At 39.9% G+C, this 24,531-nt stretch overlaps 2 protein-coding genes across 2 annotated transcripts; one reads left to right on the top strand and one right to left on the bottom strand.

Moving 5' to 3' along the window:
- The first annotated feature begins 18 nt into the window (after positions 1 to 18).
- bzw1a (basic leucine zipper and W2 domains 1a) lies at positions 19 to 19,291 on the top strand. Its single transcript, XM_056256625.1, has 12 exons — positions 19 to 123; positions 853 to 925; positions 2,350 to 2,526; positions 2,620 to 2,714; positions 2,857 to 2,922; positions 3,042 to 3,177; positions 3,259 to 3,368; positions 17,518 to 17,688; positions 17,854 to 18,000; positions 18,086 to 18,224; positions 18,377 to 18,499; positions 18,596 to 19,291. Exons 2-12 carry the CDS (start codon positions 862 to 864, stop codon positions 18,625 to 18,627), a joined length of 1,260 nt encoding a protein of 419 aa, XP_056112600.1. The 5' UTR covers positions 19 to 123; positions 853 to 861; the 3' UTR covers positions 18,628 to 19,291.
- Positions 19,292 to 21,474: 2,183 nt separating this feature from the next.
- On the bottom strand, positions 21,475 to 23,425 carry si:ch211-246m6.4 (transcription factor 15). Its single transcript, XM_056256623.1, has 2 exons — positions 22,649 to 23,425; positions 21,475 to 22,360 (listed from the first exon to the last, which is right to left on the bottom strand). The coding sequence occupies exons 1-2, from the start codon at positions 23,198 to 23,200 to the stop codon at positions 22,328 to 22,330; spliced, it is 585 nt and encodes a 194-aa protein (XP_056112598.1). The 5' UTR covers positions 23,201 to 23,425; the 3' UTR covers positions 21,475 to 22,327.
- Between the last annotated feature and the right edge of the window lie 1,106 nt (positions 23,426 to 24,531).

The raw sequence follows: 24,531 nt of genomic DNA, 5'->3' as shown, positions 1-24,531 counted from the left end.
TCTTCTGCGCAAGCGCATCAGGCTCTTGCCATCAGGGAGGGTTTTGTGTGTTGAGTTTGAACCTGCTATTGTCTTGCTTTGTTCTTGGGTTCAAAAAGCCGTTTTTTATCTGAATTCATTTCGGTAAGCCCACTATGTATTTTATATACGTATAATAATCGTATATGGTTTAAACGTGAGTTGTTGTATATCCGTGTTTTAAAAGGATGGCCGTTTTTTGGGCTAATGTTTGTGATCAGCTGTTTAAATCATGATGGCGGAGCCCCCGACATGATATCAATTTAATGTAAAAGATAATACCTTTTATAATTCACGTTTTTTTATGTTAATTCAGTAAATTGTTGGCATTGCGCTCGTTTGGATCTGAAATGCTTGTAAATAGTGATAAGTGGTTCTTAAAAAATGTTTGGAGCGGTTAGGCCTCATTTTAGCCGGTTAGCTTTAACGTTAGCGCGAGCCCGGCGCGTGAGTTGCAGTTCAGACCCCCTCAAAAAAAATACATAAACGCTATTTAATACATTTATACAGCAACGTATCCATATGCAAGTAGTAATTAAACAAGTTATGGATTTTATCTGAGCAATACTAAACTGTATAATTTGCCCACGAGACAACGTGATTTATGCTTTCACGTTGGATTGATTAACTTACTAACTTACAGGTTTCACTGAAACTACTAATTAAACCAGTTTATTATTAAAGGTTTAAATCCCTGAAAGTATTGACAGTATTGTTTAGCGCATTTTCTTTTGGAATTTTATTGCTGGCTTTGGAAATGTCCTGCCACATCTACTTGCGGTTTCTTTGTACTCTTCAATGAAATGTTCTTAAATATTGCTATTCTTGTCATAGGTGTCTTTTATGAATAATCAAAAGCAGCAAAAGCCAACGCTTACCGGCCAGCGTTTTAAAACTAGGAAAAGAGGTAAGTAGCCTAACACCAGGGCTTCTCAAACTGGGGTCCCGGGGGCTGTGATGGAGTACAAAGCAGTCCGTAGAAAATTTCAGAGAAAAATGGTGTGTAAATAATTTTTACTAACAAGATATTTGAATGAGATTTAAGTAATTACTGTTCAGTAAATTATTGTATTAAAATGATTTCGGGTCTGTTCACATGACTGCTTTAAACTAAAAACTGAACTTGCATGACAATTTTTAATTGGCTTAAATTTAAAATTTCATGATGCAGGTTCCTTCAGATTAGGATGATCATATTTGGGGCTTTGTGGTATCTAAAGCCTTTTTCGCACTTAGTACTTTTAGGAACTTGGTTATAGGAACTAGCCACCAGCGTGGTTCCCTGAGAACTAAATATTCCCCTAGGACCATTTTCTTGGTTGGATTCGCACCGCCAGTAGGAACTCTGAAGCTGCGCTTGTTGTGAATTTTATTTTGATGGCGCGGCAGGCATTTATTTTGACGGCACTGAGAACGCCTGAGCACACAGCGCTCCCATTCTCTGTTTAGTAATCCTGTCTAATGCGTTATTAGAATTTATACAAAGAAAATAGACAGAAGGTTATATGAAAAAGTATTAGTGTTTGCCGTGTGCTTGATGCCCATTGTCTCTAGTTGAACAGAAATATATTATCATGTTTCACTTGGTCCCCTTAAAGTTGCGTTGGATTTTCTCCTTCTCGTAAAGGTTGAGAGGTCCATCTATAAATGTGGTTTTTATAGAAACCACATTGCGGTTACTGGTGTTTTGTGCATTCGGCCAATCAGCGTACACTTACGCCACTGGTAGTTCCTATTGTGCTGGGTTAGATCCTACTCTGAAGTAGGAGCTAGGGGTGGGACAAAATATCGATAGGGAAGTATGTCGTTGTTCTTTTCCGTCCGATTCAAGAATCGATATGCTGGCACCAAATATCGATATACTTCATGGCTCCTCAATTTGGCTCTCAACAAATGAATGAGAGAATGTGAACATAAGTTAAATGGCCTAAGAAAAATATTTTTCATGGAATGGCGAACAACAGTGTGAGTAAAATAATTGTCCAAAGTCTGTAAAACCTGCACTTAACCTTTTCACAGGCACTGTGTTTTCATTGACCGATATCATGTTATATTGCTAGACAATCCTTAAATGATACATTGATTATCGCAGAATTGCTGTATTGTGATATTATCGGTATTGTGAGCCATGTATCGTGAGAGACCCTGTAATTCCCACCCCTAGTAGGAGCTAATTTTTAATTTTAATCACCACATTCCTAGAGCTAAAATCGAAAGGCGGGTACTTCCGCCATTAGTTCTAGGAGATTGAAAACCCTTAGCCTCAGGAACTTCTGTGTAAAAAAAAAAAGAAAAAAAGTGCCACCCATTTTAAAACTCATTTCCCCACAGATGAAAAGGAGAGATTTGACCCTACTCAGTTTCAAGAAAGTATTGTTCAAGGCTTGAACCAAACTGGCACTGATTTGGAAGCGGTTGCAAAGTTCCTTGATGCCTCTGGCGCCAAGCTCGATTACCGCCGGTATGCTGAGACTCTCTTCGACATCCTGGTGGCTGGAGGAATGCTGGGTAAGCAACTATTTATGGCCATTTCAGTGGGCTGGAATTGAAATAAACCATCTTAATTCAATGGTTGTATTTGTATATATTTATTTTTTTCAGCCCCAGGAGGGACTCTGTCTGATGACTTGACCCGTACTGAGTTCTGCCTCTTCACGGCAAGTGAAGACCTGGAGACCATGCAGGCGTACGCTCAGGTATTCACCGTTATAAACTGCTTGACTGATAAATAGTCTCGCCTTTCAGAGCTTGTTCTGATTTAATGTCACTGTGATGGATATAAATTGTACTTTTCAGCTCCCTCTTTACATGTTTCAACACATTCACCTTGTGCTGTAGGTTTTTAACAAGCTGATCAGGCGTTACAAGTACCTGGAGAAAGGGTTTGAAGAGGAGATTAAGAAGGTAAGCAAAATTGTTGAACTAAGGATTATCACGTATTTGTTAGTCAAACAAAGACCGCTTCATTGTTCATCTGGAAAGTCCCATAATGTCTTTTATTTTATTTTATTTATTTTTTACAGCTGCTGCTGTTTTTAAAAGGGTTCACCGAGTCCGAGAGGAATAAATTGGCCATGCTTGCCGGAATCCTGCTGGCCAATGGCAATATATCAGCCTCCATCCTGAGCAGCCTCTTTAATGAGAACTTGGTCAAGGAAGGTAATGACAGACTTGTTTAACAGCAGCACTTTCTGGGTGAAGAATATGTAAACTAACTCATCGTCTGGATTTTATTTTTAGGGGTATCTGCCGCCTTCGCTGTGAAACTCTTCAAATCTTGGATCAACGAAAAAGACATCAACTCAGTTGCTGCTTGCCTGCGTAAAGTTGGCATGGACAACAGGCTGATGGTAAATATGGAACAACGTTTCCCTTGGATTTTCACATTTTGTTTGAGGGGAAAACGGAAATATAGTTGGTTATTGTTTAGTTGAATTGATTAGTTAGGCCTTAAATGCTTTTAGATGGTTTTCTTTAATCGATTTCTGGCATCAGCACATTGTTTTTCTGCTCGGGGCATGCACCTCCGGAAGAATTGCGTACCTTGAACTGGTCACAAACAGAAACCTTAATTTTATAATTAAAGGTTCTCCAAGCGATCCTGGGTGACGTCACTTCTTGTTGACATTCGAACTATTGTCAAACAAAACGGAGGCTAGCTAGACCCTCCCCCCTCCTCATCCGCACACTAACCCCCCAAATCACACCCCCAAACCCTTCTTGTCGGTCATTGGCTGGAACAGTTAATGTTTCGGGGAGCGGGTCTCCGCTGTTTGTGGAGCCTGGGCTGTCTACAGAGATCGCATTTCTTTACAGTGTGTTCAGGGGACAGGCAGCCAGCGGATAGCGAGGAGATGTTTGCTGTATGTGACAAATGTTTTGGCCTAAAAAACGTGTGACATCGCTTAGAGCACCTTTAAAAATAATAATAATTAAAAATACATTTTTAAAATCCAAAGTTTTATCTGTTAACATTATTTAATGCACAAAGAATGAAGTGAACAAACATGAACAATCAAGTGTTTGTATTAAATAACATTCACAAACATTAATTCATGTTGTAAAAATATATTGTTCACTCAATGTGTTGATGTTAGATAATGCATTAAGTAATGTTAATGAATGGTATCTTATTGTAGTGTTGCCAAACTATACAAGAGCTAAAACGTTTTATTTGACTTGACTGTACTTTTATTTAATCCAAAACTGTTAGTATTTAATTTGAAAAGGGCCTTTTTAAACCTGCCAAGAGTTATCCAGCTAAGAATAACGGCTGTTTCACACCGCAAGCGTGAGCGGGTCGAATTTTTTTCCGGCGTGCATGTTAATCAATGAGTGCATTCACACCGGGAGCAGGAGCAGCGCATGAGCGTCAAGCAGGAGCAGCGCATGAGCGTCAAGCAGGAGCGTCGCGTGAGCAGCAGTGAAGCGGGGGTTTCGGCGCCGTAGCCATGTCAGAAAAGAAAATGAAGACTCAAAAATATTTATAGAAAATTTACCCATTTAAACTTGTTTTTTATTATTCAGTTTTGGTGAAAGTATATGGTGTTTTTATGGTGTTTTTTTTTTTTTTTAAAGTGTAAACTAGTCAGAATATACAGCTCTGGAAAAAATTAAAGGAGAACTCCGGTGCAAAATGAACCTTTGGTCTAATAAAACATTGTTACCTAGTCAACCGTTCTCTGAGATTTGTTTTCATGATAATCGAATGTAAAGAGTTTTATCTCTAAAAACTGTTTAGCGTATAACGCTAGTAATGGGGGCATTTAATAAGTAAAAAGAAATCGCTAGTTTATACCACTAACAAGGCTCAAAATAGCCCCACACGAGCACAGTAACATAATGAGGGTCCCTACATGCAAAACGAAGCATTGAGAACTTTGTAAGTTTACAGACCGTTTAATAAGAGTTTATAAAAGTTTAAAGGCAGATTTTTGCTCCTAAGTGAAAGTTGTAGAAACCAGAGCGTTAATTGTGGTTTTAAACTACTCATTATTAGGGATCGACCGATATAGATTTTTTAGTGCCGATACCGATTTTTTTCCCATCAGCCTTAGCCGATGACCGATACGGGCTGCCGATTTTCTTGAGCCGATGTTTGGAGCCGATACATTTTGCTCATTCAATTTACATCATAAAAATGACATTTTAACAAATGTAACAGGTCTCAATTTAATAAAAGTAACATTTATTTAACTTAAAAAAACAATATTTAACATAGTAAAAACATGTGAGGTAGAACAAGAACAAGTAGATAAACAATATTTAACAAATATTAAAAACATGAGGTAGAACAAAAAAAAGTTCAGTGCTGAAAATAAATATTTAAGCATAAATAAAATAATTACACTATTGCACACAGTAGCAACCAGCATAATAAAGTGCACAGTGCACACTGTACTTCATTTTAAAAGTAACGAACTATTTAGTGCCATGGTTTAAATTTTTCTATATAAAATGAAATGAGCATGTCTAGTCTCTATCACTGCGATGACGAGGGAGACAAACACCACACGCGTCCAAACCTCAGCCAGGTGGTCGCTGAATAAATCTCCCACAAAAAGCACGGAACACCGTTGGTATTACTTAATCCTATGACCTGTCAAAATTGCTCAAATGGCGTTTGCATATTCCCTCTAAAAAAACATATTTGAACATATCGTCGTGCCTTTGGTCAATGACGCGGATTACGTCAATAACAGGACAAATTAATACAAAGAGACATAACTACTAGTATTAAGTAGCTTATTTGAGTTTAAACATATTTGACAACGTATTACTACAAAAAAAACGAGTAAATCAACTAATGGCCAAGACCGCAGAGCTCACTCTGGCTCGCCCCGACTCGCAGGCGCACTCTCTCTCTCGCACTCACCCTCTCATGCGCATGCCAGTTTAAATGAACAACAACAAACAAATGTTGAGTGCTGATCAAGAGTTTTGTGCAAGCAATTTAAGGTTGCGAATTTACGGTCTCAAATATAGCAGGCTTCATTCAGTGATTGAAACAAATACATTAATTGAAGTTTCACAGTACATAGAACCGACACTGAGCGCTCTGAGCGAGCTGTGCTGTGGTAACGTTAGTCTGCTACCGCGGGCATGTTTTTCCACATTCGAATATAAATTTTCCCCTTCAAAATTCAGTTTTTTTAAACTATTCGAATATACAGGGCTCTAGAGTGCGACCAAAATTTGAAAAGGTGCGACAAGAATTTTTCCTAGGTCGCACCAGTGCACCTAACGTTCTCGCATGATCGCATCCGCTGCCTCTCCACAAACGAGTCTTCTGTTCTCCTTGCACGCATGGTTGGATCATATCGTGGTCTAAACCAATCAGAGATGGAGATTGGGTGGGTCTTTGCCTCTGATTGGTTGTGGTTCAGATATTCCTGTAGGACTAAAATGCTCCGTCCCGTGCTGACTGTGTGATTGAAATAAATTGCGACCTGTCACCTGAGCACCAGAGAATCAGTTACGGCAATCAGCAGCATCAGGTAAATAAACGCAGGAAAACAGACGACGAAGAAACTTTTAAAAATATAGGCTACTTGAACTAGGTAAAAAATATTGATTTCTCGATTTTAATCGATTCTCATTGATTTTTACGAACCGTTGGGCTGTGCTGTTTTCAGTTGATGAATGAATGGAACATTGTAGCGCGCATCCCATCCAATAAATTGCAATAATCTTTGTGCTTTGTTACTATTGATATGAAACAAAGTCTCAGATTTCAAATTAGGTCCATTTTCTTACGAAATTCAAAAACATAAATAGTGTTTTGACGCTGTGGCGTGAGATCGCTCTGGCTCAGCTCAGCTCAAGAGAAGCAGCAGCGCGGAGCACATCTTCTCTTCCGCCTTAATAATAGCAGTTACAGCGCGAAATACACATGAACGAGCATCTGAAAGTGTGTTAAAGGATAGAGTACAACTTATCGAAATCCGTATCTTTCACATGGAATCGCTCATTCAGTATTTCAACCGTGGAAAGACGTCAGTAAAACGCTTGTAAACAATGTAATGTAACGTCACATTTACCTCAGAAAAAACATATCCAGTGCCCATAAACTAGTTAGCTAGCTAGAAAAATTAACTCCAGAGGAGCATTGTGCCAAATATATGCACCATATTACATATTCATTATAATTTTTTATGTTTTTCAATATTTAATGCATGTTGTTTGAAAAAAATTCGGGCAAGTTTTTATGCAGCCACCATTTAAATGTTTATATTTCATGTAACTTTATTATTATAAAAAATAAAATAAAAGTGTAATTTAGGTGTTTGTGTTCAAATCAGGTAATTTTTACCTTCAATATTATAGTAGGCTAATGAAGCATAGTGGGCTACAACTGACTCCCAGTTTACAGCATTAGTTGAGATTTGTTTTTCTTGAGAAAATTTGCCATGTATTGTACCTGATATCCACAATAATCAATATTGAATCGAATTGTGAAATGTGTCAATACCCTGCCCTAACTTGAACATTGTAAAAACAGCACTTTCATTTTTTATGTTTTTTATATACAGTATAATTGTGCTTCAAATAATAAATAAAAAAACTACACCTTATTCTTGTTTAAAAGCATTTACATAATATATACCGTATTTTCCGCACTATACGGCGCACCGGATTATAAGGCGCACCTTCAATGAATGACATATTTTAGAACATTTTTCATATATAGGGCGCACCGGATTATAAGGCGCATAAGATACTGCAGTCAAACGTTTGACTGGGTTTGCGTTATGCATCCACTAGATGTCAACAAATGTCAACAAAACAGTCAGATCAAACTTTATTAAGCGTTCTGACAACTCCGTTCACTCCCATGGTAACGTTGTTCAAACGTTAAAGGAAAACTCCGGTCAATTATAACATTGAGCTCATTTTTTTGTAAATTTGGAGTGCTGTCAGTACAGATAACAACGACAAAAACCGGTGTTGCCTACACCGTGTTATCCTCTTTTTAAAATTTGCACCCTGTTGACTTAAACGGGAAAAGTTTTAAACCTGCTTTTAGCCTCTTAACAACCTTAATGTGTCATTACAAGTGCACAGCCATGTGAGTGAACACGGTGAATCTGACTGCAGTGCAGTAAATGTGAAAGATATGAATAAAAAGGATGTTTATTCAGCCAGCTCACATACCCGTATTTTCTTCCTGTTTTCGGTCGAAGTCCACAGTAGGCGATTGTCGAGTGCGCGCGCGCGATCATTGGTAACTGAGCAACAGTGGAGACTCAGCCTGTCAGCTGTCAGCCGATGACGGTGCTGTGTGGTGTGCTGAGAATATCAGCTCAAATGGATAGTTCATCAGGATCAGATGTTGAACACACGGAGGAGGTTTGATCGCGCTCGCGCGAACTCGACAATCGACTACTGTGGACTTCGGCCGAAAACAGAAACTAAATACGGGTATGTGAGCTGGCTGAATAAAGAGATTATTCCTGCCTTCGTGAAAGCTCGGATCACAGTTGAGACTGATATATCAGCCCAGGCATCCACGATCCATTGGCAGGGCGCGGTCTCCCCCTCTTGGTGAACGTGTGTTCACCATCCATATATAAGGCGCCCCGGATTATAAGGCGCACTGTCGTTTTTTGAGAAAATTAAAGGCTTTTAAGTGCGCCTTATAGTGCGGAAAATACGGTATGAATATATGGAGCGTGATAAAAAGCTGAGCTTGAAATTGTGGCGTTAAAGGCGACGCGAGACGAGGAAAAATTTGAGTGCACCTAAATTTTGTGCTGGTACACCTAAATAAAAAAGTTAGGCGCACCAGTGCAACCAAGGCAAAAAGTTAGTCTGGAGCCCTGATATATATTTGTATTTAAAATATTCATTGACAGCCCTAATGCATACTGAACGGATAGCCTACACCTTAGCTATTTGCAGCTCCCTAAATACAATGGCAAGCAAGCAGTTTTATAGACGAGGCATTCGCGTTTTCCATTTGGACCCACAAACTTGCTTAGCTATATAGTTGCAACCACATAACAGTTATAAAGCAACGTGTTTCCATTTTCAAAGTGTTTGACAATATTTCAGCAGTCAAACAGTTAAAAGATGCTTTGAAAGTTTAAAAGTTACCGTTATCTTGAAGTGCAGGTTGCACTCTGTTAGTGGGGGAGGGGCAGTGCAGGGTCTGTACGTGAACTGCAGCGTCTCCAGCAGCACAGAGTTGCCTGTGGACGCCTGTCTATAAATAATGCCGGGAAAAAACTATTGGCGAACGCAGCAGCCGCGTATCGGCCGATTCTGATACACGTAAAAACCGCAAATATCGGGCCGATATATCGGCCGATCACTACTCTTTATTGTCAGAACATTTTGACAAATCTGAGTTAGAACATTCAAACATGTCATTTTTCCTTAACAAAATAAATATCTTAATAGAAAAAATATTTCTTAGTTTCTGCATGTGCTAATTTTTATTTGGTAAAATGTAATATTCTGACTGTTTGAGTTTTATTAAAATTATTAACCATTGGTCATCCAGCATCATGCATTTAGATCATAACCACAGATAAAACCGGGCATAGCCTATAGCACCTCACTATCATGGCAATAGGGCTGTGTATCACCAACAATCTCACGATACGATACGTATCACGATATCAATTTTGAATTTAAATTTCTTTTGAGCTGAGTTTAGTAACAGTAATTTCTGTTTATTGAATAACCAGTGTTATAACAGTTGTGATAACTGAAAAACAATTTAGTTTTTGTCATTAAATAAACAATGAGTTAAATAAATAAAAAAAGCTTAGAATGGCTCTTCCTTCTGCTTTTAAAGTCTGCCTCAATAACTGAAATGACAATTATAGTGACACTGAAGCATGTCTACACTGCTCAATGACTAAACAAAACTTAAAACATTCCATAAAAGCAAAAATGAGAAAACTAAGTTCAATTTAAGTTGTTAACGAACTCTTTTAAACACCTAGGATTTAACAGGTCTTAAGTGTTGGAATGTGCACCAAACAAAGTCATCAATTTAAATGATTACATTTTCAGATTTTTATGCAGAAACAACATTTGATTGACATGCTCAGGGCTCAGGGTTAAGAGAGTGACAGCAGAATATCTCGCTTAACTTCATCATACAACCGGGGAATTGCCGTTTCTGTTAAAAACTTTTAAGCTTATTTAACCTCTTCCACTCTGATCGCCCGTGGGCGGGCAAAAGAGCTACGTCATTATATTTAAACTTAATTTGTTTATGTTTCTGGAGATACTATAACCCCATATATAGTATCATTTTAAATCTTAAAATCTCATCTTTACACAGAATACAATTATATGTGTGTATATGGAACACAAATAATTAATATAAAGCTTTAAAAAACAATCGTCACAAAATCGCTCCTCCCCCAAAATGGCGATGCAGATATGTAAATATGAATATGTATTTTTTTATGTATCTCACAAAACAGAAAAATCATATCAAAAGAAAGCTCTCATTCTCAGAAATGTGACTATGTAGTTTGTTTTATTGTTTTAACATCATAGTTCACATTATCTCCACAAGAATCGGGCAGTAAAATATGATTTCTGTGAATAAACAAAGACAAACGTCTCATTTCTACTTCGATTACAGGTGCTCTAAGCTAAAATCAGCCACAAACTCTATATCATCTTTTACCTTAAGATGTTATCTTTCAAATGAGCCCATTTGTACTTTTCAGTGAGCTCCTCTTGGTAAATAATCCACTGTTATGTCGCGGATGTCCAGAACACAAAACGCGCTCGACAGGAGAAACACGCGATCTACACATCATCATCAAACCGTGCAAGCGTCCTCTAATCATGACGATGATATACAAATCAGGCACGTGTTCAAAGCTGAGGCTGTCAGCTTTCCAATCACATGTCAATCATTTATCTAGTCCAATCACATGCTGAATCAGCCAACGAATCAGTGGAGTAGGTGGGCGGGATCACGACCGGCTTTTATCATGGCTTTAGTACATCACGACGTGATGATAGGCGCGACTCGCGCGCGAGTAGATAGTAACAAGTGAATGACAAGCGACGAAGACGACTGACAGAAAATTATTGGATATATATTTGTATTTTTCGAGCGTTTTGATAAAAAAAATGGCATCTGGAGAGGGAAAAGCAGCTAAAAAGGTGTTCTCTTGCGTTGAAGCAATAGAAGAGCTTGAAAGAGAAAGTGACGGTGCATCGTGTAGCGTGCATCTTAGGGCTAACGTTATCTAGGTCTACTTTCATATTTCTATAGTCTCTCATTTTTATTTATGTTTCAATTTGTACAAGTGGTGTGTTTTAGACCACATAAATTCTACAAGACAGTTTTTTAAGTGATTAGTGTCTCCTGAAAGGAGAATAGCCTACATTTGTTGTGCTTTTATTTACAAAACACAAATGTTACTTGGTCTCATTCCTTTATACCATTTTGCATTAAACCTGAATGAAAATGAAGAAAATCAATCGATAATTAAGTAAAGTGCTTTAGTATGTATTAAAAGTAGGATTTTTGGGGTAGTATTAGTAAAAAAAAAAAAAAAAAAATTGCATTTGAGTATTAGAAAAATCCAAAGGACACATATATGCACTAAAAATGATACTTTACCTCCCTTCGGTTATATTTGAATAACTCTTGCTCAGAATGTCATAGAGAAAAAATCTTTTTTTCTGGTGGATACTGCCACCTAGTATAGTCAAACAATATAATCAGCAGGTCCCCAGAGCAAACAGTACCTGAATCACAGATTTTCAAAGACAGGATTCTATAAAAAAATAAAATAAAAGTCCTATTTTTTTTATGTTTATCGTAATATTTTAAAAGCATACAATGCTATTTATGAAGTTTTGCAATCTAATTTAATAAATCTGAAGGGTTTTCTGTACAATGACACTAGCTTTTTAAATTTCCTACACTGTATGTGTCTAGGGTGAATATTTAAACTTGGGTGTGTTAAATTCAGGCGGAATTCCAAAATATGCCTTAGAGTGGAAGAGGTTAAGACATAACCAACTGTGTTTTGAGGATACTTACCAAGACCAAAATGTCTGACATTTTGCGTGTTTTAGTCTGTTAAAGCGATATAATCTCGCGAGCTGTATGTGAGGCGGCTTTACTCCAGTCTATGTAGGCCTATGCACGCAGAGAAAACCAACTCTCAGAGAGCGCGCAAGTGCTGAATAGTTTAAAATCGTTTGAATGTTTAAACTGTTAAGACTTAAAGACGTGCAAATGGTAAACTTTAGTCACGATGCAATGCTGGCCCGATTAAGCAGTGAATATTCCGTCATGTCCCGACTCCTAAACGTGAGCGTGTAGTTTCACCGACTGCAGCGCTGGACGCTTGCCTTGAGCAGCCGTTTTGAGAGACGAGAGAGAGAAGACGCAGCACCATTGAACTCACGCTGTTTGTGAAATTGCGTCTCTCAGAAAGTTTTTAAATTACTGATTTAATTTAATAATCTGTGTGGATTCATTTACTAATACAACCTACATGCTAAAGTGAATCAATGTTTGCGGGAATTTCAAGATTTATTTACTAAGAAGAGTAAAAAAAAAAAACGCTGCAGTGTTTGGGTGCAAGACCGTGCAACCGATACTACAAAAACCATGGGGAATTTCACCAGCTGATTCAGGAGCTCCGCCTGGACAATGGGAGGTTCAAAGCCTATTTCAGACTGGACAAGGACCAGTTTGATTACCGTATTTTCCGCACTATACGGCGCACCGGATTATAAGGCGCACCTTCAATGAATGACCTATTTTAGAACATTTTTCATATATAGGGCGCACCGGATTATAAGGCGCATAAGATACTGCAGTCAAACGTTTGACTGGGTTTGCGTTATGCATCCACTAGATGTCAACAAATGTCAACAAAACAGTCAGATCAAACTTTATTAAGCGTTCTGACAACTCCGTTCACTCCCATAGTAACGTTGTTCAAACGTTAAAGGAAAACTCTGGTCAATTTTAACATTGAGCTCATTTTTTGTAAATTTGGAGTGCTGTCAGTACAGATAACAACGACAAAAACTGGTGTTGCCTACACCGCGTTATCCTATTTTTAAAATTTGCACCCTGTTGACTTAAACGGGAAAAGTTTTAAACCTGCTTTTAGCCTCTTAACAACCTTAATGTGTCATTACAAGTGCACAACCATGTGAGTGAACACGGTGAATCTGACTCCAGTAAATAAGAAAGATATGAATAAAAATGATGTTTATTCAGCCAGCTCACATACCCCATTTTCTTCCTGTTTTCGGTCGAAGTCCACAGTAGGCGATTGTCGAGTGCGCGCGCGCGATCATTGGTAACTAAGCAACAGTGGAGACTCAGACTGTCAGCTGTCAGCCGATGACGGTGCTGTGTGGTGTTCTGAGAATATCAGCTCAAATGGATAGTTCATCCCAGAGCCACGGCTCTGGTTCATCCGAATCAGATGTTGAACACACAGAGGAGGTTTGATCGCGCGCGCGCGAACTCGACAATCAACTACTGTGGACTTCGGCCGAAAACAGGAAGTAAATACGGGTATGTGAGCTGGCTGAATAAAGAGATTATTCCTGCCTTCGTGAAAGCTCGGATCACAGGAGACTGATATATCAGCCCAGGCATCCACGATCCATTGCCAGATAGTGGCGTAAGTCGCCCGGCGCTGTCTCCCCGTCTTGGTGAACATGTTCACCATCCATATATAAGGCGCTCCGCATTATGAGGCGCACTGACGTTTTTTGAGAAAATTAAAGGCTTTTAAGTGCGCCTTATAGTGCGGAAAATACGGTATATTTTAAGAAAAGTTGGCCCAAGCATCAGTAAACGGAGCTTCTGCCATGAAACTAACTTATCTCTCCTGCGCAACGGCTCTGTATTTGTCTGAGGTCAGACTATAACTGAAGTGGTCATAAAACACCAGAAATAGCAAACACATACACATTTATATATAGAATATAGAACAATTCTGTATAAACAATGATGGATTTAACAAGGAATCGGTTGTGAGTAGGGATGGGAATCGAAAACCGGTTCCACTCGAGAACCGGTTCTAAATTTTACGATCCATCGATATTGTATGCCCTCGACGTTAACGAGTCCTCTTATCGATGCTCCTGCTCTGTCCCTTTTGTCCTTTATCAAGCACCATAGCACCGCGTCCAAAGCTAATCTTTGTCCTGCAAAGTCTTATTTGATCAGTGAGTAAAATTGTCTCTCTCTGGTAATGTAGATGAACCGCTGCGCTTGTGACAGGGCGCATGTTAAACTGATCGAGCAGAGAGAGAGAGAGAGAGAGAGAGCGAGAGAGCCCCGGTCGCGCGCACGCACTCTCTCTCTTCGGAGCAAGGCGAAAGTAGGCTTCACCGTCTCAAAACTAAGCGCTGTCTTCCTCTCTCCCTCGCACATATTAATCAAAATAAACGACACGATGGTAAGGTAGGGAGACTAAAGTTTTTTGTGGAGCATTCGGAGATTTGTTTTTCCTGAATTGCCGCTGGGTGTGAATTGTGCTAAAATACGTTGCCTTATCTTCTCTGAAAAGTGTTCCGCACATTCAGCTGACATAAACCACACTTCAAATAAACGAAAAAAACGATCCAGTGATGAAATGTTTTCTGTGATGACACACATCTTGTGGGATGTCCCAACTGCCGGGATAATCACACAACGAGCACACGTCCGATAATGACACGTCCAATTCGCGAACTAATTACTCATTTGAACCGATTCGTTTTAATGAATGGTTAAAACAACTGATCTTTCCAACACTGAACTCACGGGGCGTTTAATCGGTGTATAACTAATCGGTAACACTTTACAATAAGGTTCCATTTATTACATAAAAAGTACAGTTTGCTTAGTCAAGTGTAAGCTTTAAAACAAATAAAACAACTTGTTTTTTCCCCCGAAAAAGACTACTTTTTCCCTCACAGTGCTATCAGGAATCGATAAGAGAATCGTTAAAGAATTGGATCGATAAGCAGAATCGTTAGTGGCATTGATATTGATAAAATCTTATCAATTCCCATCCCTAGTTGTGAGCATTAATATTTTTAGTAAAAATATTTTTTACTAGTAACTAGTGCAGCAGTTTACAGTGTGGAAGATGATTGGTTGGTTCTTGTCACGTGACCTACAGTCCGCTTGCGGCATTCTGAAAAGTTGAGATGTTTTTATCTCGATGCGGCGCGGACGCGCTTGGAAAAAACGGGGCGGCCCGGGGGTTGGGGACCCCTGCTATAGAGTCATTGGAGCAATAGCCTGCACACATGTTGCAATCTCCACTTCTCTAGGAGAACATGAGGCAGATTATGTTAATAGAAAGTCCTTTCACAGCCTTAATGTTCAGGTAGAGATTATGTGAACATGTGAAATTATTATTTTCTGTGAGATGAATCGTTAAATTAATAGTAAAATTAACAGATAACAATCTACTTTCCGTGAGTATGTTGTGTCATCGCTTTGAGGAAAGCTAGTTAAATTTGGTACAGTACAAAACACTGTTAATTTGAATTGGGACAGCAAAACCTACACAATAATTCCCTATCATGACCCTCATGTGTCAGTAAAACCATAGTAAAAGTTAGAGATGATCTTTGGCATCCTAAAGGCACGTTTCAACTGTCTTTGGCGCTTAAGAGTCACCAGAGTGGGCATCACAGATAGTGTCTGCATGTGCCATTCTGCACAATATAGCCACCATAGAAAGGAGCCAGAACCACCACAGAAAGCTTCTCCCCAATGAAACTGACCCGAACACACTTGACCACCCAGCTGGTGCAAATGTAGTTGCAATCACCATACAATATTACACTGGGGGGGGGGGGGGGGGTAATATTGTGGGACCCCCCAATATTACCCCCCCGCTTGAAGTGAACGAACAATAACACACACAATTATGCCAAAATATCATTTGTCGAGTGTCTTCATAACATAAGAGCAGTCTTATGATGGTCGTAAAGAGTTGTGAGAGAAAAAGGCGCGTGTGAGATCCGCGTTTCTGTCAGCAACCCTTAAAGGGCCAGCATCCAATTATGCTTTCTGTCAGTAAAGTTAATCAAAGAACACTCACTGCTCTTGACCAAAGAACTTGAAATGGGAATAGGATTTTAGTCCATATAATTTATCATTTATGCAGTCCAGACTGTTTGATAACTTTATTCAATTTCTCTACATGTCCTACCTGTTAGACAGGAAGAACACAGGTAAATATGACATTATGGGTTTATGTGAGGATTGTTTGAAGTTCACTTAAATTAAAATGAAAATTATTTTTATCCAGACATCAATGGCTTATTGGTCATTATAGGTGTTATCAATCATTTAGTTGTTGTTGTTAGTTTGAGTTGAGAAATACACATTTCAGAATTCTGTGTGTGCATTTTGCTTTAAAACCAAGCAAGTTGACTCATGAAACCATTTGTTTATTATATCGCAATATTGACCTCAATAATTGTAATATGACATTTTCCCCAAATCGTGCAGCCCTACTTATATGTAGCTGTGTAGCCGCTGCTGTGACACTATACAAACACTTCCGGTTTGAATACTTCCGCGCGCTTGCGGTGTGAAACGACCATAAGCCTAGAACTGCTTTTCTGACGGACTAATATTAATGACAAATAGTGATGCACCGATACTGATACCAGTACTCGGGTGTTGGTCCAATACTTTGCTCATGTTGGGTACTCGTAAAAGTACCCCGATACAACCGCATAGCCGTGGCGAGATGAAAACATCTCGTCTCAAGTCATGTGACTAAAACCAACCGATCAGCTTCGGCCTTTCCGTATCATCGAAAGCTCGGCCGAACAGCTGATCATAGCTGTACAGGGTGGCTTTTTATTTCACATCTCCATAAATATATCTAGTAGTAAAGCTAATGCAAGGGCTAGAAATCAATTAATTCTTTGATACTTCCTCGTCCTTATGGAGAGTGCTTTCCACAAGCGCTTGCTCTCCCGTGGCATCTGTCATTGCTATGCAACCATGAACAGTGGCGCGCCTGGAAAAACAAGTGTCGCTTCTGTTATGAGTGGGCTTGCCGCGCGCCTACATTTGCAATAACGAATTTGCAGGCGCAAAAAACGCGCTGTGAACGGCCCCTTATGGCAACGTGGAATTTGTCTAATCGAAAATATTTCCATATGTGGCTCTTTCATCCTTGTCAGCAAGTGGATTCAGAGCCACCGCATTAGCAGCGCCAGCCGGTCGCCATGTGGCAGTGTTTTTAGGAGTGTAAGTGAATGTCGTGATTTATTACTGATCATGTGAAGATTTTGCAGCGGCGCTGAATACATTGTAGGGGAAAAACTGAGTTGGTATATTTTAAGAGAATACAAGTTGTCTTGGGTCCATTCAGCAAAAGCATTTATTTGAAATTACCTGAGGCTATTAGACTGACCCAGATCTGAGGCACTTGGCAAAGTTTTGGACCTGTGAAGACCTCTAGTTGATACTTTATTTTTCTTTCTTTTTTTTTTAACCTATCATCCTCTTGCCCAAAACAGGAGCTGTTCCCTGCCAACAAGCGTAGCTGCGAACACTTCTCAAAATATTTCACCGACGCTGGGCTGAAGGAACTCTCGGACTTCGCTCGCAACCAGCAGTCCATTGGAGCGCGCAAAGAGCTTCAGAAAGAACTGCAAGAGCTGATGTCCCGTGGCGAGACCCTCAAAGACGTGAGTTTGTCTTGTCAACAGCTGGGCTACTTTCCCACTAAAAATAGGCATCCAAATATTATGATTCATTTAAAATATTAAAGATTTTGATTAACATTATCATCCATATTTTGGCTATGCAGGTTTATTGTTGCTGTATTCAGCTAATGTGTTTTTGTTCCCCAGATCATTGCCTACGTTCGTGAGGAGATGAAGAAAACGAGCATCTCTGAGCAGACAATGATTGGTATTGTGTGGACCAGTGTCATGAGCGCCGTCGAGTGGAATAAAAAGGAGGAGCTCGTCACAGAGCAAGCCATCAAACACTTGAAGGTATCTACATCGCTCATGGAAGCGACATTACTTCCTTTTATTGAATTTTATCAGTAGTAATATTTTCTGCTAACTTGTTTTGCAGCAATACAGCCCACTGCTGAAGGCCTTCACCTCCCAAGGCCTGTCTGAGCTCACCCTCCTGCTGAAGATCCAGGAGTACTGCTACGACAATATCCACTTCATGAAGGCCTTCCAGAAGATCGTGGTGCTTCTTTACAAAGGTGTGTGTTCTTTACTTAATCCTTTCAAAACCATGCACTTAAGCCAAAGGCTTGCGATACTATGGTAATTTTGTACAAAGATGTTACTTGGCTGGTGGAATACAGAGGTTATATCTGTGTTTTGAAGCTTTTCTTGTTTTGACTGCCTGTAGCTGATGTTTTGAGCGAGGAGGTTATTCTGAAGTGGTACACAGAAGCCCATGTGGCCAAAGGAAAGAGTGTCTTCCTGGAGCAGATGAAGAAGTTTGTAGAATGGCTGAAAAATGCTGAGGAGGGTAAGCACTAAGCAGTGGTGGTTTTTCTTTTCTTCTTTTCCGTCTCTGCCTAAAATGACTCTTGTTAATTTTTTGCCCTTTTTTTTTTCTTCCCAGAATCTGAATCTGAGGAAGAGGAGGCAGACTAAAACACAATGTCAGCAGAATGTTTTGTTACAGAAGTGCTCGTCTTTCTAATTTTTTTTTCTTTTGGCCTTTTTTTTTCCTTTTTTTTATTCTACCTCCTGTTTTTCAAACCATAACATTTAGATGTCATTTAAGGGCTTTATAACAAATGGTTAATTTTAACATGTTTTTGTAATATAAAGGTTTACACTTAAAATAGCACAAAAGTTGTGGTCAACCTTTGTAATTATTTACTCACTCAAGGAACTTTTAAGTGTCAATACACTTTGGACATCTTAAATTATTGTTAAAATGATTCCTTTATGAATTGACATTCCATTGATTTAGATCAGGCTGCCTTGTTTGGTTTTAAGATGCCCTTTTCTATATGGTATTGATGCCTTCATGCCCCGTCATGATCAGTGTCCACATAGGGAAGAACAGTCAGCTTGTCTCATTGTGATGTTATTGCCAAAGGGTTAAGTCCTTCTTCCATAACATCCATTAGTATTCTGTTCCCTGCCTATGAAACTGTACAGCGCTGAAAACAAATAGCTGATCACCCTTTAAAGACCCTTAAATGACTCCCAACCACTTCTATGATGTATCTTTATCTTATTTGTCACCAATTTCTTTAAACTGAATAACTAATTGACTTTTTTTAAGAAATAAAGACCTAGAAGTATATATGCTTTGTGTGTGGTTCTTGCCTATTCTTAACATGCTGGTTTTTGAATAATTGCAAAATCAAATTGAGTCCACTATTTTAAAGGGGTGTGCAATATGTCTTTCACCAGAGGGCACCGCAAAACCCAGGAAGAACCACATTCAGAACATGTTTTTCAAAAATAATTTATTGGTTGAAAAAGTCACAAGAACAGACTGTTTTTTTTGTACAAAAATATTTGATAATTAAATAGCAGCTTGTTTGATGTTTGGCATGTGCAACGGACCACTTTTAGAAGAGAAGACAATTCAAGTATTAGAATGACAGGATAGTTTTGAAACCGTTTTAGAAGTAGGCCATATTGATATAATGCACTTTGACCTTCATTTTGGTGGGGAAAAATACAATTACAAATGACTTACAAAAGCCATGTCATAGTATTTCCAGTACAATATGTGGTACTTTCATTGCACTTTTTTTTTGGTTGCACATCTTTAGTAAAAGGAAAAAAAACCTCCATTTTCACAAAGTGAATGCAAGAAGTCATGCACAGTCTCCAAAAATACAGGAAAACCTTACAAGCGGAAGTTTTGATTTGTGCAAGACACATGGGAAAACATTTTGGATTAGAAATGGCTATGCTCATCTTGATGCTTTTACAAAAGTAAAACTCTTAAATGTTTAAAATCGCAGGTGCAGAATCTGAAAATATACTAAATTTTAATCACAGTAAATGTTAGGCTCAAATTTGTGATTCCTCTTCTGTTAATGTAAACCATACAACAAAAGTTTCAGCACATGTGAGGATTCAGTGGTGTACTTGAGCCTAGTGCACGCTACAAGCCAGAAGCTTGTTGACCTTTCCACCAAACCAGGGGTAGGCAAGTTTGGTCCTAGAGACACTTTGTCCTGCAGAGTTTAGCTCCAACCCTAATCAAACACACCTGAACAAGCTAATCAATGTCTTCAGGATTACTAAGGCTACAGGCAAGTGAGGGTTTTTTTCAGGGTTGGAGCCAAACTGCAGGACAGCAGCTTTCTAGGCCCGAACTTGCCTACCCCTGCCCCAAAACCATTGTTGAATTAAACTGCCCCTTAAGTCTTGCACACTTCGACAAGCAAAACCGCTGCAGTTAACAATAGCCAATGAGGAATTGAAGAACCAGGGGAATTACCAGCTACTCATCTCTCATATTTTGGTTCCATTTGGTGCAAATTAATTCTCATATAGTTATTTGCATGTTTGTAGGAGATACAATTGTGGAGAATGTTTGTGTAATTGACAAGGGCCTCATTAATAAAATGTTGTGTAGAAACTGTCCTTCATTTGATCTTCATATCTTTTCTCCATTGTGCGTACGTGTTGTTCAGAGACCTAACCTCTCTTCCAGATGTGAAATCGATAAATTGCAAATGCTCTTGAAATTGTGTTCGATTTCCAAATACCTGCAGTGCTCAGACTCCAAAAGAACAAGTCTGTACGTCTGCTTAGACCCTGACGTGGCACTAAGCACTTTTCAAAGTCAAAGACTTTTTATAAATATGTTTTTATAATAATGAACTTTGGTGGTGGGGGGGTACTCTGGGTTTGAACAGCCACAAAAGACCTCCTGCTCTGCGCCTACTGACCTAATTTGTAAACATTATGGTAAGCGCGCTAGCCAGGCGGGATTTCAACTTTGTCGGCTGAAGACCCAAGCTTGGTTTGAAGACAAAAAACAAACCCATCACAATGTGTTCTCACCATTCCTGATTTCTAACACACACAGCCTTCGATGTGATCTTGCGGCTGTCAGTGCAGAAACGAAAGCTGATGCTGTCCGTGTGTTTTTCTGTCGTCTCCGGCGCGTTCATATGTAATTTGCTCTAGCTTATTTTGTCCATTAGATCGAAAAATCTGAAAAAGCCAATACATTTACCCGCCTATGTACCCTTCTATCGAAGAAGGCAGGACAGAAGTGGTTGAAAGTGGAGAGGAAAAGAGAGGTGTAAACAGGTACGTGTCTCCCTCGTCTACTTGTGATAAGATCGACCAATACCAGGTGACCTTAATACCAGGTGTAAACAGGGCCCAAGATGTATTGTGATTTGGACTTTTGGTAACATGGCCTTCTCTCACGCAATGTCAATGAAATCCACAAGACCGAATTTGGTGTTATATGATTTATAAACATCTCAATAAGCGTCTCCTTTGTGTTTGCAGTGCGACCTTGTTGTACCCATTTCCCTGAGCATGCACTGGTGCGCGCTTCTACACAACAGTCTGAACGAGCGTTACGTCACCAAACTGTGGACTCAAAGAAAGACAGTAAGGACTGCGGGTAGCATTTGAGACAAGTCTATATCATATTTGAGGTCAGGGTCATGACACCAAGGCTCGTGTTAGGGATCATGTACCTTGTTCCCAAGACATGAAAGATTATGTTCTCATTATGAAATACTTCCACCTTTAGCATTCAGTCGCGCCACTTGAACTTTCTAATAAATATTTAGTATGTTTTGCCCAACCCAAGTTCTCGTGCTGAGGTTAGATTCTTGTGTGCAGTCTCCTGAGACCCATGTTGGGATTGGGGTCCCAGCTTAGATGTGGAGACAAGAGGGAGGGGATGAGATTTTGCCTGTCGTTGTACTGACAGCGACCACTGCAAACCGCAAGGTTTCAGTTACCATCATGTGACATGCAAGAGGCAGACACAAGACTGTTTTTTAAGGCAAGGGATGGTGTAGCTTACTATATCTGATACTGAAATAGCCTCCCACCAGGTGCAACATTACACATATTCTCCGGTTACATTAACCAATACACAGTTGATAAGGTGGCCACACATGCAGAAGCAACACATTTATCGGAAATGCAGAAAAAGTGCAGATTCTTCAAGAATCTCTTAAAGAAGATCTCTCTTCTTGTCGCTCATTTTGTCTGTCCTCAGAGATTTAAAAAAAAAAAACATACAGCAGAAAGTCTTGTCTCTGTGCAAGGCGATGTCTCTATACATGTAAACATTCAGAAGTTGAGAGCTTGTACATAGCAGCAGTCAGTCAGAGAACTTCTGCTGTCACGCAGTTGTTTGCTTTTCCCCGTCTCTAAGCTGCAGAAGTAGATGATAATTGAAAGGTGTTAGAATTCACACATGCACAATTTTTATCATATCAGTTTACAATTCTGTGTGAAATACACAGGCATGCGTTATTGCTGTTAAACAGCTAAGAGGACAATTCAAGGAAAGCTATTTGCAATACTACTGGCAAGTAACGTGAAATCCAATAAAGTTTGGCATGCAAATATATGCCACAATTTCTGGACATTTTCAGGCAAGCCCAACCTTTAAAGACTCAACAGGTAGAAGTTGATAGTTTCGCCACCTTCAAGGACTCACCATTTTCCTTTGGTTACTCAGGCAAAAGGTGCAGATGGGTCGTACTGGTGGGGTTTTGAGGTTGGTGTTGCTTTGCAAGATGTTTTGATATTTTAGACACGGTTGCCCGTCCCTGCAGTCCTCCCCTAGCAGAAGCACGTTGGCCAGGTGTGAAATGTAGCTTGATGCCAATCGCAGAGTCTCGATTTTCGACAACTTCCTGTCGGCCGGCTCCGTGGGGATGAGGGTGCGTAGAGACGTGAAGGCGGTGTTGACGCTGTGTGTACGGTCTCGCTCCCGAGCATTAGCTGCCTGCCGTTGTTTACTAACCCCTGAGAGTCTACGGCCTCCTCTGTGTCTCCCCGCCTCCCTGTGGCCCCGCGTTGGGCTCCCGGTGGATTTCTCCGAACTGTCACTGCTGCTGTCGAGCTCATCAGGGTCGGAGGGTAAGCTCTGGGTATCGTGTGCAGGATGTTCATGAGTTAGCCCTCGCTCGCCTGCAGTGGACTTCATGGCGTGCAGAGGCAGACTGGTTGTTGTGGGTAGTCCATGGCATAGATGCTGGCTGCCCATGGTGCTTTAAGCTGAGTGAAAATAGCAGCCGGGGGGCAGCTGCGTCTGATCCGGTGTCCAGAGATCTTCCGTGGCCCCGTGGCACTTCAGCATGCCATTTCTTGAATGACTGATCCCTTTCTGGATTTGTCCACCACCATGTGGCTGTGGAAAAGGATGGACAGGTGGAGCTGAGGGGCACCTGTCATGGCCCAAAGAAGGAGGACGTTTGAAGATGTATAAATAAATGCACGCACTAACACATATAGGGATTTGGGTGTTTGTTCAACTTTGGGCTGTAATATTTGGGTACCGGGTCCTCTGGGTGATCTTGAGGTCAACAGTGATTTGCTCTACTTTCTCTGAGAAGACCCACCTCTGTTTTTGTCCCTTCATTCTAGTCCATTCATCTCTCGCTCCTGATATTGTTTGCTTAACATATCATGTTCTCTATGGCTTACAAATGTCTTTGCATGCTATATAATATGTATGCAATAGCTAAGCAACCTTGTTGTTTGACCCAGTGCTAAATTTAGCTCAGAAAAGTTTACAGACAGAGACTGTTGTCGTTGCCTGTAAAATTCGTATCACATGGGCTATGGGTCACTTCAGGTCCAAAAGAAGAGACACAGTTGGGACTTTACTGCACATAGGGGGCAGTGTTTCAAATCTGACAGAATGTAATTCGGAACACCTGTTTGACATGCTAGCAATGAGAAAGACTGTGAAGAAAGTTATTGGAGAGCTTTTTACTTAAATCAAGTTTTGTGTTACTATCAATGTAGCTGCAATCATTTGCTTACTTGTAGGTGTAATGAACATCAGTGTTCTGAAAGTTTACCAAAAAAAAAACCCCTACTTTGCCAGAAGGTTTGACTTACGCACCAACACAGGAAACATGTAAGTGATATTGAAACCATTTGACTAAGGGCCAGTTTACACGACACCATTTTCAACTAAAAACTTTTTATGCACTTTGGCCATTCATTTACACGACAACTGCATTTTGGGGGCCTGAAAACGCAAACTTTTGAAAACCGTTACGCCAGAGGGCGTCTCACGCAGACACGCCAAATATGCCCCACCGCGGAAGAACAATAACACACATCACTTCAGGAAATCCCTATCGGGCATCATCTCACAGAAGGATGCTCAACTGTCGATATGAGGTGAGTTGGGAGTAAAAGCATGTTATTAAATGTTGTCTTTTGTTGGATAAAAGGTTCATAAATGCTTCTCATCTTTTTCAAATGCAAGTTATAAGTGACTCAAACTCAGTGCTTTCAGATGGAGCAGCGTTTACCGAGCCATACATCAATGACAAGCTGATAATCGTAGCCTTCGCGATTTCG

This window comes from Rhinichthys klamathensis, unplaced genomic scaffold, assembly GCF_029890125.1.
Source record: "Rhinichthys klamathensis goyatoka isolate OS25496 unplaced genomic scaffold, OSU_Roscu_1.1 h1tg000127l_1, whole genome shotgun sequence".
In the NCBI taxonomy this organism is placed as follows: Eukaryota; Metazoa; Chordata; class Actinopteri; order Cypriniformes; family Leuciscidae; genus Rhinichthys; species Rhinichthys klamathensis.
This window is presented reverse-complemented; position numbering and strand designations above follow the sequence as displayed.